Below are 17,431 nucleotides of genomic sequence, written 5' to 3'. Positions count from 1 at the left end.
GTGGTTTGATCGAGTAAGTAATGAAAGGGTAAGAGAGATGTGTGGTAGTAAAAGAAGTGTGGTTGAGAGAAGAGAAGAGGGTGTTTTGAAATGGTTTGGTCACATGGAGAAAATGAGTGAGGAAAGATTGACAAAAAGGACTTTTGTATCAGAGGTAGAGGGAACGTGGAGAAGTGGGAGACCAAACTGGAGGTGGAAGGATGGAGTGAAAGAGATTTTGAGTGATCAGGGCCTGAACATGCAGGAGGGTGAAAGGCATGCAAGGAATAGAGTGAATTGGAATGATGTGGTATACCGGGGTCGACGTGCTGTTAGTGGATTGAGCCAGGGTATGTGAGGCGTCTGGGGTAAACCATGGAAAGTTTTTTGGGGCCTGGATGTGGAAAGGGAGCTCTGGTTTTGGTGCAGTACACATGACAGCTAGAGACTGAGTGTGAACGAATGTGGCCTTTGTTGTCTTTTCCTAGCGCTACCTCGCGCGCATGCAGGGGGAGGGGGTTGTCATTTCATGTGTGTCCGGGTGGTGACAGAAATGAATGAAGGCAGCAAGTATGAATTATGTACATGTGTATATATGTATATGTCTGTGTATGTATACATATGTATAGGTTGAAATGTATAGGTATGTATATGTGCATGTGCGGACGTGTATGTATATGCATGTGTATGCGGGTGGGTTGGGCCATTCTTTTGTCTGTTTCCTTGCACTACCTCGCTAAAGTGGGAGACAGCGAAAAAGTATAATAAAAATATCAATAAAATGTATATGTCCCTATATGGGCATTTATGTTTATATTTGTGTATATGAGTGGATGGGCCCTTCTTTGTCCATTTCCTGGTGCTACTTCACTGATGAGGGAAACAGCAATCAAGTACAAAATAATAAATAAATAAATAAATAACAGGTAGTGATGAAGTGAGAAAGAGATGGACTGAATATTTTGATGATTTGTTGAATGTGTTTGATGATAGAATGGCAGATATAGGATGTCTTGGTTGGGGTGGTGTAAGAAGTGAGAGGAGTCACGGAGATTGGTTTGGTTAAGAGAGAAGATGTAGTGAAAGCTTTGCGGAAGATGAAATCCAGCAAGGCGGCGGGTTTCGATGGTACTGCAGTGGAATCTATCGAAAAAGAGGGTGACTGTGTTGTTGATTGGTTGGTGAGGATATTCAATGTATGTATGGATCATTATCAAGTACCTGAGGATTGGCAGAATGCATGTACAGTGACATTCCTCGACAATTGTTTGGGAGGGTATTGATTGAGAGGGTGAAAGCATGTACAGAGCATCAGATTGCAGAATAGCAATGTGTTTTCACAAGTGGTAGAGGATGCATAGATCAGGTGTTTGCTTTGAAGAATGTGAGAAATACTTAGAAAAACATATGGATTTGTATGTAGCATTCATGGATCTGGAGAAGGCATATGATAGGGTTGATAGAGATGCTTTGTGGAAGGTTTTAAGAGTATGTTTTGTTTTTTTTTTTTTTCGCTGTCTCCCGCGTTTGCGAGGTAGCGCAAGGAAACAGACGAAAGAAATGGCCAAAACCACCCCCATACACATGTATATACATACATCCACACACGCAAATATACATACCTACACAGCTTTCCATGGTTTACCCCAGACGCTTCACATGCCCTGATTCAATCCACTGACAGCACGTCAACCCCGGTATACCACATCGATCCAATTCACTCTATTCCTTGCCCGCCTTTCACCCTCCTGCATGTTCAGGCCCAGATCACACAAAATCTTTTTCACTCATCTTTCCACCTCCAATTTGGTCTCCCACTTCTACTCGTTCCCTCCACCTCCGACACATATATCCTCTTGGTCAATCTTTCCTCACTCATTCTCTCCATGTGCCCAAACCATTTCAAAACACCCTCTTCTGCTCTCTCAACCACGCTCTTTTTATTTCCACACATCTCTCTCCCTTACGTTACTTACTCGATCAAACCACCTCACACCACACATTGTCCTCAAACATCTCATTTCCAGCACATCCACCCTCCTGCACACAACTCTATCCATAGCCCACGCCTCGCAACCATACAACATTGTTGGAACCACTATTCCTTCAAACATACCCATTTTTGCTTTCCGAGATAATGTTCTCGACTTCCACACATTCTTCAAGGCTCCCAGGATTTTCGCCCCCTCCCCCACCCTATGATCCACTTCCGCTTCCATGGTTCCATCCACTGCCATATCCACTCCCAGATATCTAAAACACTTTACTTCCTCCAGTTTTTCTCCATTCAAACTTACCTCCCAATTGACTTGACCCTCAACCCTACTGTACCTAATAACCTTGCTCTTATTCACATTTACTCTTAACTTTCTTCTTTCACACACTTTACCAAACTCAGTCACCAGCTTCTGCAGTTTCTCACATGAATCAGCCACCAGCGCTGTATCATCAGCGAACAACAACTGACTCACTTCCCAAGCTCTCTCATCCCCAACAGAATTCATACTTGCCCCTCTTCCCAAAACTCTTGCATTCACCTCCCTAACAACCCCATCCATAAACAAATTAAACAACCATGGAGACATCACACACCCCTGCCGCAAACCTACATTCACTGAGAACCAATCACTTTCCTCTCTTCCTACACGTACACATGCCTTACATCCTCGATAAAAACTTTTCACTACTTCTAACAACTTGCCTCCCACACCATATATTCTTAATACCTTCCACAGAGCATCTCTGTCAACTCTATCATATGCCTTCTCCAGATCCATAAATGCTACATACAAATCCATTTGCTTTTCTAAGTATTTCTCACATACATTCTTCAAAGCAAACACCTGATCCACACATCCTCTACCACTTCTGAAACCACACTGCTCTTCCCCAATCTGATGCTCTGTACATGCCTTCACCCTCTCAATCAATACCCTCCCACATAATTTACCAGGAATACTCAACAAACTTATACCTCTGTAATTTGAGCACTCACTCTTATCCCCTTTGCCTTTGTACAACGGCACTATGCACGCATTCCGCCAATCCTCAGGCACCTCACCATGAGTCATACATACATTAAATAACCTTACCAACCAGTCAATAATACAGTCACCCCCTTTTTTAATAAATTCCACTGCAATACCATCCAAACCTGCTGCCTTGCCGGCTTTCATCTTCCGCAAAGCTTTTACTACCTCTTCTCTGTTTACCAAATCATTTTCCTTAACCCTCTCACTTTGCACACCACCTCGACCAAAACACCCTATATCTGCCACTCTATCATCAAACACATTCAACAAACCTTCAAAATACTCACTCCATCTCCTTCTCACATCACCACTACTTGTTATATATATGAAAAAAGACTGGCAATCGGGAAAACCTGGTTTCAAAAGAGAGATATATATACAAGTACACTTATGTGAATACGAGAGATGGTCACAGGGCATTATGATGCGAATGATCATGAAATATTTTCAACATGCAAACATTCAAATGCCTTCCACTGTCAATGACAATCAGATCATCAATTCCTTAGTACTGAAGAAGTGTATGAATATGTATCTAATCTGCTATGCAAAAAAATGTGGTTTCAGTTGTCTATAACCTTCATCAATTCTCAATTTACTATTCTTTTTTATTTATAATACTTAGTCGCTGTCTAACACGTAAGCTACGTAACGCAAGGAAACAGACGAAAGAATGGCCCAATCCACCCACATACACATGTATATACATAAACGCCCACACACGCACATACACATACCTATACATTTCAAAGTATAAATACATATACATAAAGACATACATATATAAATATGCACATATTCATACTTGCCACCTTCATCCATTCCTGTCGTCACCCTAACACACATGAAATGGTACCCCGCTCCCCCCATGCGTGCAAAGTAGCACTAGGAAAAGACAAGAAAGGCCACATTCGTTCACACTCAGCCTCCAGCTGTCATGTGTAATGCACCAAAACCACAGCTCCCTTTCCACATCCAGGCCACACATAACTTTCCATGGTTTACCCCAAACGCTTCACATGCCCTGGCTCAATCCATTGACACTACGTCCACCCTGGTATACCACATCATTCCAATTCACTCTATTCCTTGCATGCCTTTCACCCTCCTGTATGTTGAGGCCCCGATTTTTAAACCTTTTTCACTCCATCCTTCCACCTCCAATGTGGTCTCCCTCCACCTCTGACACATATATCCTCTCTGTCAATCTTTCTTCACTCATTCTCTCCATGTGACCAAACCATTTCAATACACCTTCTTCTGCTCTCTCAACCACATTCTTTTTATTACCACACATCTCTCTCTTACCCTTTCATTACTTACTCGATCAAACCATCTTAAACCCCATATTGTCCTCAAACACTTTATCTCCAACACATCCACCCTCCTACGCACAACCCTATAACACAACCATATAACTCGCAATCATATAACATTGTTGAAACCACTATTCCTTCAAACAAACCCATTTTTGCTCTCTGAGATGATGTTCTTGACTTCCACACACTCTTCAACACTCACAGAACCTTCACCCTTTCACCCACCCTGTGACACTTCCACTTCCATGGTTCCATCAGCTGCTAAATCCACTCCCAGATATCTAAAACACTTCACTTTCTCCAGTTTTTCTCCAGTTAAACCTACCTCCCAATTGACCTGTCCCTCAACCCTACAGTACTTAATAACCTTGCTCTTATTCACATTTACTCTCAACTTTCTTTCTTCACACACTACCAAACTCAAGTCACCAACTTTTGCAGTTTCTCACACAAATCAGCAACCAGCGCTGTATCATCAGTGAACAACAACTGACTCACTTCCCAAGCCCTCTCATCCACAAAAGACTGCATACTTAACAATCTTTCCAAAACTCTTGCATTCACCTCCCTAACAACCCTATCATAAACAAATGAAACAACCATGGAGACATCAAGCACCCCTACTGCAATGCAAACCATCCTTCACTGGGAATCAATTACTTTCCTCTCTTCCTACTCATACACATGCCACACATCAGTGATAAAAACTTTTCAATGCTCAGCAACTTACCTCCCACATCATATACTCTCAATACCTTCCAAAGAGCATCTCTTTCAACTCTATCATATGCCTTCTCCAGATCCATAAATGCCATATACAAATCCATCAGTTTTCTAAGTATTTCTCACATACATTCTTCAAAGCAAACACCTGATCCACACATCCTACTTCAAGTTTCTAAATCAGCTGAATGATGCTGACAGAACGGTTCTTCATGAGGCGAAATGAAAGGGTAATCAGTGGCCACGAAAAGAAGCTAGACAAGATGCTTACTGTAAATTACACAAAGGAGTTATGTTTTTGTGTAAAGGTGATTGATGTTTGGTATAAACTAAACAATGGAACTGAGTATACAAACATAATTATGATGTTTAAAAGGCTACTTGATGATAAAAAGAGAGTTCAGGAGATGGGATCTAATGAGTGTAGAACTCTCTCCCCATACTCAAGAAAAAAGGCAATAACATTTCTGTAAAATCACAAGTTAAAAGTATACCTGAATTAAGACAGCTGAGTTGCAAGCAGGAGTTCAAAGGTATAAATCTACCCATCATAAAAATGTGAAGAATAAGAGTTGGCTTGATTACAGCATTTGATTTCTAAATTAATCAAGCAATGTCAAAAGAGTATAGTTCTTTTTAAGATGCAGAGAAAGAGCAACCAAAAGTCATGGCAATATATCAAGAAAGAAACTCATTAGAAAAGATTTAGAGAAAATACTTCTACACTATCATTGTTTTGGATGAAAAGGAACACTACGTTATGAAGCTGTGAATGCAGACAGTAAACAGTTTAAAAATTTTTATAACATTCTCATAAGGCCTCATGAGTATATTACTCCCTCAACACATTATACAAATAGATAAATCCACACAATTTTTTCCCTACTGATTGATATTTTCCCAGATTCATCAACCTATTCAAACTCTACATTCAAAATACATATATTCTTAAATAATTAACATTAAGGATAAAACAATTCGAGTCAAAACTATGGCTAAGGATTAAATGTACCTGAAAAAGCTGGTACTTGGTTGAAGTTTTGCACATAGCATTTCCACGGCTCTACAACGAACAAGTGGGAGTGGTGACATCATGAGTTCTTGCGTAACTTCAATCAACATATTTGGTGGAATCACTGCATTAATACCATCAATAACATCGACAATCTTTCGCTGCAGAGATAATAACAGACGACCTGAAAAATTAAAATACATTGTTATGTATCCCTGGGGATAGGGGAGAAAGAACACTTCCCAAGCATTCACCACATTTCGTAGAAGGCGACTAAAGGGGACAGGAGCAGGAGGCTAGAAACCCTCCCCTCCTTGTATTTCAACTTTCTAAAAAGGGAAACAGAAGAAGGGGTCATGCAGGGAGTGCTCATCCTCCTCGAAGGCTCAGACTGGGGTGTCTAAATGTGTGTGGATGTAACCAAGATGAGAAAAAAGGAGAGAGGTAGTATGTCTGAGGAAAGGAACCTGGATGTTTTGGCTCTGAGTGAAAGGAGGCTCAAGGGTAAAGGGAAAGAGTGGTTTGGGAATGCCTTGGGAGTAAAGTCAGGGTTTGGTGAAACGACAAGAGCAAAGGAAGGAGTAGCACTACTCCTGAAACAGGAGTTGTGGGAGTATGTGATAAAGTGTAAGAAAGTAAACTCTAGATTGATTATTATATTTTTTATTTTGCTTTGTCGCTGTCTCCCGCATTTGCGAGGTAGCGCAAGGAAACAGAAGAAAGAAATGGCCCAACCCACCCCCATACACAATGTATATACACACACGTCCACACATGCAAATATACACACCCATACATCTCAATGTACACATATATATACACACACAGACACATACATATATACCAATGACTACAATTCACACTGCCTGCCTTTATTCATTCCCATCGCCACCTCGCCACACATGGAATACCATCCCCCTCCCATCTCATGTGTGCGAGGTAGCGCTAGGAAAAGATAACAAAGGCCCCATTCGCTCACACTCAGTCTCCAGCTGTCATGCAATAATGCCCGGAACCACAGCTCCCTTTCCACATCCAGGCCCCACACAGCTTTCCATGGTTTACCCCAGACGCTTCACATGCCCAGATTCAATCCACTTGTGACAGCAGGTCAACCCCGGTGTACCACATCGATCCAATTCACTCTATTCCTTGCCCGCCTTTCACCCTCCTGCATGTTCAGGCCCAGATCACTCAAAATCTTTTTCACTCCATCTTTCCACCTCCAATTTGGTCTCCCACTTCTCCTCATTCCCTCCACCTCTGACACATATATCCTCTTGGTCAATCTTTCCTCACTCATTCTCTCCATGTGCCCAAACCATTTCAAAACACCCTCTTCTGCTCTCTCAACCACGCTCTTTTTATTTCCACACATCTCTCTTACCCTTGCATTACTTACTCGATCAAACCACCTCATACCACACATTGTCCTTAAACATCTCATTTCCAGCACATCCACCCTCCTGCACACAACTCTATCCATAGCCCACGCCTCGCAACCATACAACATTGTTGGAACCACTATTCCTTCAAACATACCCATTTTTGCTTTCCGAGATAATGTTCTTGACTTCCACACATACCTCAATGCTCCCACGATTTTCGCCCCCTCCCCCACCCTATGATTCACTTACGCTTCCATGGTTCCATCCGCTGCCAGATCCACACCCAGATATCTAAAACACTTTACTTCCTCCAGTTTTTCTCCATTCAAACTTACCTCCCAATTGACTTGACCCTCAACTCTACTGTACCTAATAACCTTGCTCTTATTCACATTTACTCTTAACTTTCTTCTTTCACACACTTTACCAAACTCAGTCACCAGCTTCTGCAGTTTCTCACATGAATCAGCCACCAGCGCTGTATCATCAGCGAACAACAACTGACTCACTTCCCAAGCTCTCTCATCCACAACAGAATTCATACTTGCCCCTTTTTCCAAAACTCTTGCATTCACCTCCCTAACAACCCCATCCATAAACAAATTAAACAAACATGGAGACATCACACACCCCTGCCGCAAGCCTACATTCCCTGAGAACCAATCACTTTCCTCTCTTCCTACACGTACACATGCCTTACATCCTCGATTAAATCTTTTCACTGCTTCTAACAACTTGCCTTCCACACTATATATTCTTAATACCTTCCACAGAGCATCTCTATCAACTCTATTATATGTTTTCTCCAGATCCATAAATGCTACATACAAATCCATTTGCTTTTCTAAGTATTCATCACATACATTCTTCAAAGCAAACACCTGATCCACATATCCTCTACCACTTCTGAAACCACACTGCTCTTCCCCAGTCTGATGCTCTGTACATGCCTTCACCCTCTCAATCAATACCCTCCCATGTAATTTACCAGGAATACTTAACAAACTTATACCTCTGTAATTTGAGCACTCACTCTTATCCCCTTTGCCTTTGTACAATGGCACTATGCACGCATTCTGCCAATCCTCAGGCACCTCACCATGAGTCATACATACATTAAATAACCTTACCAACCAGTCAACAATACAGTCATCCCCTTTTTTAATAAATTCCACTGCAATACCATCCAAACCTGCTGCCTTGCCGTCTTTCATCTTCCGCAAAGCTTTTACTACCTCTTCTCTGTTTACCAAATCATTTTCCCTAACCCTCTCACTTTGCACACCACCTCGACCAAGACACCCTATATCTGCCACTCTATCATCAAACACATTCAACAAACCTTCAAAATACTCACTCCATCTCCTTCTCACATCACCACTACTTGTTATCACCTCCCCATTAGTGCCCTTCACTGAAGTTCCCATTTGATCCCTTGTCTTACGCACTTTATTTACCTCCTTCCAAAACATCTTTTTGTTCTCCCTAAAATTTAATGATACTCTCTCACCCCAACTCTCATTTGCCCTCTTTTTCACCTCTTGCACCTTTCTCTTGACCTCCTGTCTCTTTCTTTTATACATCTCCCACTCAATTGCATTTTTTCCCTGCAAAAATCGTCCAAATGCCTCTCTCTTCTCTTTCACTAATAACCTTACTTCTTCATCCCACCACTCACTACCCTTTCTAATCAACCCACCTCCCACGCTTCTCATGCCACAAGCATCTTTTGCGCAAGCTATCACTGATTCCCTAAATACATCCCATTCCTCCCCCACTCCCCTTACTTCCATTGTTCTCACCTTTTTCCATTCTGTACTCAGTCTCTCCTGGTACTTCCTCACACAAGTCTCCTTCCCAAGCTCACTTACTCGCACCACCCTCTTCACCCCAACATTCACTCTTCTTTTCTGAAAACCCCCACAAATCTTCACCTTAGCCTCCACAAGATAATGATCAGACATCCCTCCAGTTGCGCCTCTCAGCACATTTACATCCAAAAGTCTGTCTTTCGCGGGCCTGTCAATTAACACGTAATCCAATAACGCTCTCTGGCCATCTCTCCTACTTACATACGTATACTTATGTATATCTCGCTTTTTAAACCAGGTATTCCCAATCACCAGTCCTTTTTCAGCACATAAATCTACAAACTCTTCACCATTTCCATTTACAACACTGAACACCCCATGTATACCAATTATTCCCTCAACTGCCACATTATTCACCTTTGCATTCAAATCACCCATCACTATAACCCAGTCGCGTGCATCAAAACCACTAACACACTCATTCAGCTGCTCCCAAAACATTTGCCTCTCATGATCTTTCTTCTCATGCCCAGGTGCATATGCACCAATAATCACCCATCTCTCTCCATCAACTTTCAATTTTACCCATATTAATCGAGAATTTACTTTCTTACATTCTATCACATACTCCCACAACTCCTGTTTCAGGAGTACTGCTACTCCTTCCCTTGCTCTTGTCCTCTCACTAGATTGATATGGGTAAAAATGAAAGTGGATGGTGAGAGATGGGTGATTATTGGTGCCTATGTACCTAGTCATGAGAAGAAAGATCATGAGAGGCAAGTGTTTTGGGAGAAGCTGAGTGATTGTGTTAGCAGCTTTGATGCAAGAGACCGGGTTATAGTGATGGGAGATTTGAATGCAAAGGTGAGTCATGCAGCAGTTGAGGGTATAATTGGTGTACATGCGGTGTTCAGTGTTGTAAATGGAAATGGTGAAGAGTTTGTAGATTTATGTGCTGAAAAAGGACTGGTGATTGAAAATGCCTGGTTTAAAAAGAGAGATATACATATGTATACATATGTAAGTAAGAGAGATGACCAGAGAGCGTTATTGGATTACCTGTTAATTGATAGGCGCGTGAAAGAGAGACTTTTGGATGTTAATGTGCTGAGAGGTGCAACTGGAGGGATGTCTGATCATTATCTTATGGAGGTGAAGGTGAAGATTTGTAGAGGTTTTCAGAAAAGAAGAGAGAATGTTGGGGTGAAGAGAGTGGTGAGAGTAAGTGAGCTTGGGAAGGAGACTTGTGTGAGGAAGTACCAGGAGAGACTGAGTACAGAATGGAAAAAGGTGAGAGCAAAGGACGTAAGGGGAGTGGGGGAGGAATGGGATGTATTTAAGGAAGCAGTGATGGTTTCCTCAAAAGATGCTTGTGGCATGAGAAGTGTGGGAGGTGGGCAGACTAGACAGGGTAGTGAGTGGTGGGATGAAGAAGTAAGATTATTAGTGAAAGAGAAGAGAGAGGCATTTGGACGAGTTTTGCAAAGAAATAGCGCAAAAGACTGGGAGATGTATAAAAGTAAGAGGCAGGAGGTCAAGAGAAAGGTGCAAGGGGTGAAAAAGAGGGCAAATGAGAGTTGGGGTGAGAGTATCATTAAATTTTTGGGAGACTAAAAAGATGTTTTGGAAGGAGGTAAATAAAGTGCGTAAGACAAGAGAACAAATGGGAACATCAGTGAATGGGGCTAATGGGGAGGTAATAATAAGTAGAGGTGATGTGAGAAAGAGATGGAGTGAGTATTCTGAAGTTTTGTTGAACATGTTAGATGACAGAGTGGCAGATATAGTGTTTTGGTCAAGGTGGTTGTGAAGTGAGAGGGTCATGAAGAATGATTTGGTAAACAGAGAAGAGGTAGTAAAAGCTTTGTGGAAGATGAGAGCCAGCAAGGCAGCGGGTTTTGACGGTACTGCAGTGAAATTTATTAAAAAAGGGGGTGACTGTGTTGTTGGCTGGTTGGTAAGGATATCTAATGTATGTATGGTTCATGGTGAAGTGCCTGAGGATTGGCGGAATGCATGCACAGTGCCACTGTACAAAAGCAAAGAGGGACAAAGGTGAGTGTTCAAATTACTGAGGTATAAGTTTGTTGAGTATTCCTGGGAAATTACATGTGAGGGTATTGATTGAGAGGGTAAAGGCAAGTACAGAGCATCAGACTCGGGGATAGCAGTGTGGTTTCAGAAGTGGTAAAGCATGTGTGGATTAGGTGTTTGCTTTCAAGAATGTATGTGAGAAATACTTAGAAAAACAAATATATTTGTACGTGGCATTTATGGATCTGGAGAAGGCATATCATAGAGTCGACAGAGATGCTCTTTGGAAGGTATTAAAAGTATATGGTGTGGGAGGTAAGTTGCTAGAAGCAGTGAAAAGTACTTATCGAAGATGTAGGGCATGTGTACAAGTAGGAAGAGAGGAAAGTGACTGGTTCACAGTGAATGTCAGTTTACGGAAGGGGTGCATGATGTCTCCATGATTGTTTAACTTGTTTATGGATGGGGTTGTTAGGGAGGTGAATACAAGAGTTTTAAAGAGAAGGGCAAGTATGTGGTCTGTTGTCAGTGAGAGGGCTTGGGAAGTGAGTCAGTTGTTGTTCGCTGATGATACAGTGCTGGCGGCTGATTCATGTGAGAAACTGCAGAAGTTGGTGACTGAGTTTGGTAAAGTATGTGAAAGAAGCTGAGAGTAAATGTGAATAAGAGCAAGGTTATTAGGTTCAGTAGGGTTGAGGGAAAAGTCAATTGGGAGGTAAGTTTGAATGGAGAAAAACTGGAGGAAGTGAAGTGTTTTAGATATCTGGGAGTGGATATGGCAGCGGATGGAACCATGGAAGCAGAAGTGAGTCACAGGGTGGGGGAGGGGGTGAAGGTTCTGGGAGCACTGAAGAATGTGTGGAAGGTGAGAATGTTATCTTGGAGAGCAAAAATGGGTATGTTTGAAGGAATAGTGTTTCCAACAATGTTATATTGTTGTGAGGTGTAGGCTATAGATAGGGTTGTATGGAGGAGTGTGAATGTGTTGGAAATGAGATGTTTGTGGACAATATATGGTGTGAGGTGGTTTGACTGAGTAAGTAATAATAGGGTAAGAGAGATGTGTGGTAATAAAAAAGAGTGTGGTTGAGAGAGCAGAAGAGGGTGTACTGAAAAGGTTTGGTCACATGGAGAAAATGAGTGAGGATAGGTTGACAAAGAGGATATATGTGTCAGAGTGGAGGGAACAAGGAGAAGTTGGAGACCAAATTGGAGGTGGAAGGATGGAGTGAAAAAGATTTTGAGTGATCAGGGCCTGAACTTACAGGAGGGTGAAAGACATGCAAGAAATAGAGTGAATTGGAATGATGTGGTATACTGGGGTCAACATGCTGTCAATGGATTGAACCAGGGCATGTGAAGCATCTGGGGTAAACCATGGAAAGTTCTGTGGGGCCTGGATGTGGAAAGGGATCTGTGGTTTTGGTGCATTAAACATGACAGCTGGAGACTGAGTGTGAGCGAATGTGGCTTTAGTTGTCTTTTCCTGGTGCTACCCCACATGCATGGGGGGGGGGGGGCCGTCGCGCGCATTTGCGTGTGGGAGGATGGATGAGGAGAAATATGAATGAGCAAGTAATTATGTATTGATATACATGTATTATTACTGGATTTATATTTTTTTTTTTTTTTTTATTTTTTTTTGTTTTTTTATTTATATACATATATGTGGCTGTCTCGGCATTGTTTGTCGGGTTTATGCCAGAAACGACGACAAGAATGCCCAACCCATACACAATACATATACGTCCATACATCGCATAGACGTTGATCGTAAAACATTCAGGTTAAGAAAGCGTGAATCACAAAGCCTTGATTATCATGACAAGACGTTCAACCTGTATACCACTCGACGTCCAATTCAATCTATTCTTGCGCTTTTCACCTCTGCATGTTCAGGCCCGATGCAGACCAAAATGTTTTCATACAATCTTAGTATACCTACCAATTGGGTCTCCACTCAAGTCCGTGATTCGCTCCAGTCTCGACACATATGATCTCTTGTCAATGATTACATCATTCTCTCATGTGCCCAAGACATTCAAAACACCTTTGTGTCTGATACCAACGATCTTTTTATTTCGCATCTTCTACACTAGTACTGATTCTGATCAAACCACTCACTCCACATTTCCTCAACATCTCATTCCAGCACCATACTGCTGCGGGACAATCTGATCGTAGGCCACGCGCAACCATAAAATTTGGAGACCGGTAATTTCATATAAACTATACCATTTTTGCTTTCCGTGATATGTTTATATTCCACAATTTTCAAGGCTCCCAAAATTTTCGCCCCCTCCCACCCATGGATGCCACTTCGCTTCCTGGTTCCATCGCCTCTGCAACACGTGACCGAACAAAAACATTCACTTATCAGATTTCCCATTCAAAATATCATCCCTTGACTTGACCCAAAACCTACGTACTAATTTTGCTCTTATTACATTTAATTAACTTTTCTTCCAAAACTTTAACCCAAACTCAGTACACTTCATGCATTTCTCAATGAATCAGCCAACAATTTATCTACAAAAATACAAAAATCATTCAAGTCTTCTTAGCTCCAAATTTGCTTCACTTATGCTCTTTCCTTAGGACTCATATGCATGTAAGCCTCCCTAACAACCCATCCATAACCAAAATAAACAACCATGGAGAATCACACAATCCTATGCCGCAAACCAATTCATGAGATAACACATCCTCTCTTCCTAAAGTACATGCCTTAAATACCACATTAAAAATTTCATGGTCTAACAATTGCTACACATATATTGTTATAATCACTTCAATAAGATAGAGAATCTAATAATGACCTCCAATATCCATAAATTCAACAAGCAAATCAAACTTAGTTTTTCATGAAAGGTCTAGTAACTTCTAATTGATTCAGATAAGTATAGTTAAGGAGAAACACTGTGCGGTGTAGTATACAGAGTAGTGGAAGGGTTGGGCCATTCTATTGGGCTGTTCTGCATAACATCGCTAAGGGAGATAGCGACAAAGATATTAAAATATAATAAATAATCAATGTTTGAGAAATGCGTGGACGTGTTTAGAGTTAGGATAGAACATTTAAGAAGGTAAGAGAGATGCGTGGAAAAAAAATTGTTGTTGAGAGAGCAAAAGGAGTGTTTTGAAATGGTTGCAATGCCGAGAACCATGTAGGACAATTGATCAGAAAGATATAAGATGTCGGAGAGGGAACATTGAAGAAGTGAGACTTAAATTGGTATGCTTGGATGATGTAACTGACAAAGAGTTAAACATTGTGCTCCTAGAACAGTTGAAAGGTGAAGGGGGCTTTCAGTGTTGACATTGAAATGAAAAGTAGGTAAAGTCGATGGCACAAGGCTTCAAGAATTAAAAGATGTAAGGTTGGGTTTAAACCCATCGGAAAGTGTGTGGTCTGAGTGAAAGAGCTGTGGTTTTGGGCATTATTGCATGACAGCTAGAGACTGAGTGTGAACGAATGGGGCCTTTCTTGTCTTTTCCTAGCGCTACCTCGCACACATGAGGGGGGAGGGGGATGTTATTCCATGTGTGGTGAGGTGGCGATGGGAATGAATAAAGGCAGACAGTGTGAATTGTGTGCATATGTATGTATGTATGTATGTGTCTGTGTGTGTATATATATGTGTACATTGAGATGAATGGGTATGTATATACATGTGTATGGGGGTGGGTTGGGCCATTTCTTTCGTCTGTTTCCTTGCACTGCCTCGCAAACGTGGGAGACAGCGACAAAGCAAAATAAAAATAAATAATAAATAACCGAGGTTTTCAAATAAATCTATTACCCTTACAAAAATACCAAAAATTGCAGTGAATTTTTTAGCTAAAAAAAATTTAAATATGAATGAAATACTTAAAAATATTTCAACCCCAAGTTATAACTCAGCATGAAAAATAGTTCTTATACTGACCTTTTCAAACAAATCTAATACCCTTACAAAAATACCAAAAATTGCAGGTTCATAGAATTTCTTTTAGCTCAAAAATTTTTTTGCTTTAAAACTGATCTAATGAAATGCTCGTATACTTGAAATAATCATGAAAAATATCTGATAATGCTTCCTTAAGCCCACAATTACCCAATAAATACAAACCAATAATCACAAAATCTTTATTTACAGGCTACCTCAATATGATAGCAGATGAAGCAAAGGTGAAGCAAAGGTCTTGTGGGTAGTGTGAAAAACCAACATCTGCATTAACTTACAAGTGGATCTAAACAGACTATAACTGATTTGATTCACGGTTGATGAAATTCAGCTTGATCAAATTTAAAGTAATGAGGAGGAGACAAGTGAAGGAAGGCCTCAATATGATTATTATCAAGCAAGAAATAAAACTTAGGATTTTGCACATGAAAAGGACTTTGGAGTCAACCCTTACCTAACCTGTTGCCAGAGTCACACATTAGATAAAGTTAAGGAGAAACACTGTACAGAGATGGCCAGCAGCAGGGCAACAAAGATGGTACCAGAATAAAGAGGGCTGAGTTGCATGGAAAAGGTAAAGAGAGAAATAAGATGAGTGATTTCCTTGCAACATATAAGATATAATAAAAGATCAATGTTATAGACAGTGAACAGTTCTTCAAGAGATGTAGGGATAGAACATTTACAGGACGTAACATGAAATCAAGCAAGAAACTTGTTAGTTGACTCCTTTGGTATGCAGCTATGTTTGAGGTGTTCTATTTCCCCTAAACCCATCTGTAAGACCTAATTACAGTAACATATAAGAAACTGTCCAACAGCATTACCTTTTGAACTGATAAATATTATCTTTTATACATACCTCCTGGCTTATCTTTCTGCTGATCATGTAACTGACTAACAGAACGCAAGTAACACATTGTCTTCTCCATAAGTTGCTTGTAAAGCTGCTGCAGTTCTTTTTCCTGTTCTTTTGTTACTTCATAAACCTGTAACAAAGTCAGGCTAAAGTCTGTATGGCACTAAGGGCTTTCACAAAATAATAAAAAAAAATGTTTTATTATCATATTTAATCGCCGTTTCCTGCATCAACGAGGTAGTGCCAGGAAACAGATGAAGAATGGCCCATCCACTCATATACACAAGTATATACATAAATGCCCATACATGCACATATGCATATCAATATAAACAAATATCATCCCTGGGGATAGGGGAGAAAGAATACTTCCCACGTATTCCCTGCGTGTCGTAGAAGGTGAATAAAAGGGAAGGGAGCGGGGGACTGGTAATCCTCCCCTCTCGTTTTTTCAATTTTCCAAAAGAAGGAACAGAGAAGGGGGCCAGGTGAGGATATTCCGTCAAAGGCCCAGTCCTCCGTTCTTAACGCTACCTCGCTAATGCGGGAAATGGTGAATAGTATGAAAGAAAGATAAGAAAGATATACAAATATACATACATACACATACACAGACATATACATATATGCACAAATACATATTTATACTTACTTGTCTTCATCCATTCCTGGAGTCACCCCACCCCACAGGAAACAGCACTGCTACCCTTTGCTTCAGCAAGGTAGCACCAGAAAAGGACAAAAACGGCCACATTCATTCACACTCAGTCTCTGTCGTGTGTAATGCACCGAAACCACAGTTCCCTATCCACATCCAAGCCCCATAGACCTTTCCATGGTTTACCCCAGATGTTTCACTTGCCCTGGTTCAGTCCATTGACAGCACATCGACCCTGGTATACCACATAGTTCCAATTCACTCTGTTCCTTACATGTCTCTCATCTCCTCTAACATACTACCTATCTCTCCTTTCTTCTCATCTTGGTCACATCCAAACACATTGAGACACCCTACTCTGAGCCTTTGAGGAGGATTAGCACTCCCCGCTTGACTCCTTCTTCTGTTTCCCCTTTTAGAAATTGAAAATACTAGAAGGGAAGGGTTTCAAGCCCCACGCTCCTGCCCCCTTTAGTTGCCTTCTTCAACACACAGGAAATGTGTGTCAAATATTTGACACCCAACAACATGTCACCTTACCTGTTCTCTAATGTGACCCAACTGATATGGTCCCACCTTGCTTTCATTTACATTTACTCTTAACTTACTCCTTTCACACACTCTTCCAAACTCTGCCACCAACTTCTGCAGTTTCTCACTCAAATC

At 41.1% G+C, this 17,431-nt stretch overlaps 1 protein-coding gene across 1 annotated transcript in view; it reads right to left on the bottom strand.

Moving 5' to 3' along the window:
• Window positions 1–17,431, bottom strand: part of l(2)k09022 (HEAT repeat containing 1 homolog l(2)k09022) — a 341,532-nt gene that overhangs the window by 84,357 nt on the left and 239,744 nt on the right. The window contains exons 25-26 of the mRNA XM_071671810.1: window positions 16,111–16,237; window positions 6,066–6,249 (exon numbers count right to left, since the gene is read on the bottom strand). Coding sequence (XP_071527911.1) covers window positions 6,066–6,249; window positions 16,111–16,237 — 311 coding nt within the window. The remainder of the gene's footprint in view (window positions 1–6,065; window positions 6,250–16,110; window positions 16,238–17,431) is intronic.

This window comes from Panulirus ornatus, chromosome 17 (assembly GCF_036320965.1).
Source record: "Panulirus ornatus isolate Po-2019 chromosome 17, ASM3632096v1, whole genome shotgun sequence".
NCBI lineage: Eukaryota > Metazoa > Arthropoda > Malacostraca > Decapoda > Palinuridae > Panulirus > Panulirus ornatus.
This window is presented reverse-complemented; position numbering and strand designations above follow the sequence as displayed.